The following is a 4378-nucleotide window of genomic DNA, read 5'->3' as shown; positions in this document are numbered from 1 at the left end:
TATTAATATACAGAAAAATACCAAAAATTATTGTTTCATCAATTTTGGTTCAATTAGTCTGTTTTTGTTCGCATTCAGCTGAGATCATAGCACACTTGAAGGAAAGAATGTTGGGTGGTTCGAGTTGACACGGAAAAAACATAGAGACAGACAAACAAGCACTCTAATGTAAGACAAAGAAGATTATTTTGAAGAAAGCAGCAGATTACCTCCATCAATGCTTTCCTCCAACTCGACCTTGAATAGTGTAACCATATGATATTGGTGAATTTTTGCATACCCAAGCAACGACAATGATTTGGGATCAACCGTAGGCAAATTCGACCCCTTCATATCTGCTTTCAAAAGGCTAATACGCAAGACATTCCCCTCCATTATAATGCAAGCCTAGGATAAAAAAAACTGATAAAAGGCAAAAGTGAGCCAAGAACCTAAAAGCGAGTTCCTTTTGTATTTCTTTAAAAACTCGCAAAATGTGAAAAAGATGAAAAGCGGAAAGGGAGAGAATATTGTAGGGTTGTGTGCGGATAGAAGAATCAAGAAATTGCCTGGTCAAACGGCTTTGGACTTGCAACTTAGGTATACGGCTTTGATGAGAATGCAATGGGAAGAAATGAGTTTTTAGTCCATCAATTTTTTTTTTAGTTCAATGACCCTGTAACTTTTACAAGACTGTGTTCTTTTTTACACATTTTGAAAAAGCACACAAGAGGTCCGAAAAGGTTATTTTCTGCTATTCAAATGATAACAAGCCAAGACATCTCATTTCCTCGAATCCAACTTAGGTATTTGGTTTTTGCTTCTCCTAGTTCTTTCAATTTGGGATGAAAATGACAAAAATAGTCCCATATGTTTGAGGGTAAGCTCAAAATTGTCTCTTAATTATGTTTATCAAAAGATAAATAATTTTAGTCCCCGTCAAATATTTATCAAATGTGTCTATTAAATTTGACAGAAACTATGGAGAAAAAAATATTTACGACTCACATTTAGACGTATAATATTTTAAGTTTTTACTATTTTCTATTTATTCTGGAGTATGATACCATTTTTTGAGGTGTGTTATTCCGCTTTTTGTTTTTAAATATATTTTAGCGTCTAGTGTAGTTTTGGGTGTTTTATATTTTTGGATTTAATCTGACTTTTTTGGTGTTTATAGTTTAATATTTTTTCCCACTGTTGTCTTTAGGTTAGATATTTGATGGGACTAAAAGTGTCAGTTTTTAAAAAGTTAAGGGACCCAAACTGTTCAGTACATACTTGAGTGACTATTTTTAATCTACTCTCAAACATGAGGAAACATTTTTGTCATTTTCTCCTCCCTTTCATGTGGAAATAAAAAAACTCACAATTTCAACCTTAGCTACAACACCTGATAGATTATGTAAATATTAGTTAGAATATTTTGTAATCTCCTATTTTAGGTTAGCTCCTTAATTCTAGGCCAACATTATGGTTGTATAGTTTGTATATTAACCAAGTCAAGGAATGAAATCTTTTACGAAAAATATTTCCTACATGGTATCAGATTAGGGTTTCTTTCTTCTTCCTCCTTCCGCTACGCCCTAGTCCCTCTTTCTTCTTCCTCTTTCCGTCACCTTCTTTCTCTACTACATCCGCCATGGCCGATGCAACACCCACTCGGGTTAAGCCCTCGTTCCACCCAACCCTCGTTGTCTCGAATATCAAGAATCACATCTCTGTTACTCTTGAGATGGAGAACTCACAATACGGAACATGGGCCGAGCTTTTCAAGATTCATGCTCGTTCTCACAAGGTCCTTCATCACATCATTCCTCCACCCACAGGTAAGGAGAAGCCGGCTCCCAAAACTGATAAGGAAGTCGAATTATGGACGTCCATTGACGCCACCGTGCTTCAATGGATATATTCAACAATTTCGAATGATTTGTTAAACACCATCATCGAACCAGACGCTACTGCCATGGACGCTTGGGTTCGCTTGTGTGATATATTCCAAGATCATCAAACCTCTCGTGCGGTGACTCTCGAAAAAGAATTCACGACGACTTGTATGGAGGATTTTCCCCATGCCTCTGCCTATTGTCAACGTCTAAAAATCCTTGCGGATCAAATGAAAAATGTTGGAGCTCCCGTAACGAATAGCCATCTTGTCCTTTAACTGATTTCGGGTCTCACTGAAGCGTACAAAGGGGTTGGGACACAAATTCGCCATGCTAAGCCTCTCCCCCATTCACAGAGGCTCGGTCTTCCCTTGTTTTAGAAGAACGTGAACTTGTGGTAATGGTGTCTCACGGGTCTGGTTCGGCTATAGTAGCCGCAGTCGACGACGCGGCATTGCCCACTGAAAACACAAGCTCACGCTGAGGGAAAACCAAAAATTCCCACCGCCAAAATGCTGGGACTGGCCGAAAAAGTAGTTCTGGCCGCGGCTCAGGCGACGGTAAAAACACATCCGGCGGACGCGGTGGTTCAGGCCGTAGCAGCGGTGGTCCGCTGCCAGCGGGCTCCTCTTCACAGCAGTGGCCTGCCGGACAGTTTGGCCACTGGCAGTGGGTACCACAGCCTCGTTGGGTTGCTACTCCTCCCCCCTGCCCGTACCCGACCACGTCATGGGCTTGTCCCCCGCCTGGCCCAGCACGACAGCAAGGTATATTGGGCCCTCCTCCAGCCCAATAGCTATATACGGCAGCAGTGGCACCTCATGGGTCGTATGTTCCAACCAACATCGAGTCCGCAATGCACACCATGACCTTGAACCCGCCCGATCAAAATTGGTACATGGATACCGGGGCCACTTCTCATATGACATCCTCGGACGGTAATCTCTCGTCTTATTTTAATTTGAGCAATCAAAATAATGATATTGTTGTGGGAAATGGTCATTCGATTCCAATTCGTGGTTGTGGTCATACTAGTTTGCCTTCCCCATACCCCCCTTTATCCTTACGGAATGTCTTACATGCTCCTAAACTCATTAAGGATTTAATTTCAGTCCGAAAGTTTACTACTGATAATTCTGTGTCTGTTGACTTTGATCCATATGGGTTTTCTGTGAAGGATTTTCAGACGGGGATGGCACTAATGCGGTGTGATAGTCGGGGAGATATTTATCCAATCACCACCATCAAATATCCAACCACCACTCCATCAACCTTTGCGGTGTTGTCCTCTCCTTTTTGGCATGCTCGTTTGGGTCATCCGGGAAATTCTATTTTGGATTGTCTTAGGCTTAATAAAAGCATTGAATGTAATAAATCTAGTCATTCTAGTATTTGTCGTTCTTGCGTTCTTGGTAAACACATTAAGTTGTCGTTTGTTTGTTCTATTTCCAAAACTTTGATGCCATTTGATATTATTCATAGTGATTTGTGGACCTCTCCCGTGTTAAGTTCATTGGGTCATCGGTATTATGTTCTTTTTTTGGATGATTTTTTGAAGTTTTTATGGACTTTCGATGTTTATGCGAAATTCTTAGCTTTATAAGCCCACATTCATACCCAATTTGAACGTCATATTAAAAATGTCCAATGTGATGATGGGAGGGAATATGATAATGGTCAATTCGGGAAATTTTGTGAGTCTAATGGGATGTCATTTCGTCTTTCTTGTCCACATACGTCATCACAAAATGGGAAAGCCGAAAGAAAAATCCGACCTATCAATAATATCACTCGGACTCTCCTTGCTCATGCTTCTCTTCCCCTTTCATTTTGGCATCACGCCTTACAAATGGGAACATACCTTCTTAATATTTTACCAAGCAAATTATTGGGTCATGTTTCTCCTCTTCAAGTGCTATACCAAAGAAAGCCATCTTACTCTCATCTTCAGGTTTTTAGGTGTTTATGCTATCCCCTCTTTCGTTCTATGACTATCCACAAATTGCAAGCCCGGTCTATACCGTGTGTATTTTTGGGGTATCCTACGAATCATACGGGGTATAAGTGTTATGATTTATCGTCCAAAAAGATCATTATTTCTCGTCACGTGATTTTTGATGAGAATGTTTTCCCATTTTCCAATTTACATTCTCCTACTTCAACGACTTATGATTTTTTGGATGAAGGGATTTCCCCATTTTGGTTGCATCATATGGCTACTGATCTGGATAATCGGCCTGGACCACCCTATGCTTCACTCGTGACCCAGCTGACTACCCTCCCTCCCACTGTGGACTGTACTGCCTCCTCCCCTCCGTTGGCAGCGTATGGGCCAGCCGCCTCCCCTGCTGCCTAACCCGCTCCGTCTCCCACACCCACACAAACATCACCCCAGCTGCCCCATTCTACCAATCCACCCCGAATGGTGACCCGGAGTCAAACTGGTATTTTTAAGCCAAAACGTACGTTTAAATTGAATACCATGGTTACAAAATTCCCTCTCCCTCGTAACC

The 4378-nt window shown here is 41.3% G+C and overlaps 1 protein-coding gene across 1 annotated transcript; it reads left to right on the top strand.

Annotated features, from left to right (window-relative positions):
• The first annotated feature begins 1621 nt into the window (after positions 1-1621).
• LOC132617838 (uncharacterized) lies at positions 1622-2143 on the top strand. The gene has a single exon (XM_060332911.1). It carries the CDS (start codon positions 1622-1624, stop codon positions 2141-2143), a length of 522 nt encoding a protein of 173 aa, XP_060188894.1.
• The last annotated feature ends 2235 nt before the right edge of the window (positions 2144-4378 follow it).

The sequence above is a fragment of the Lycium barbarum genome, chromosome 1 (assembly GCF_019175385.1).
Source record: "Lycium barbarum isolate Lr01 chromosome 1, ASM1917538v2, whole genome shotgun sequence".
NCBI lineage: Eukaryota > Viridiplantae > Streptophyta > Magnoliopsida > Solanales > Solanaceae > Lycium > Lycium barbarum.
The sequence above is the reverse complement of the archived record's forward strand: the minus strand, read 5'-3'. Positions and strand labels throughout refer to the sequence as shown.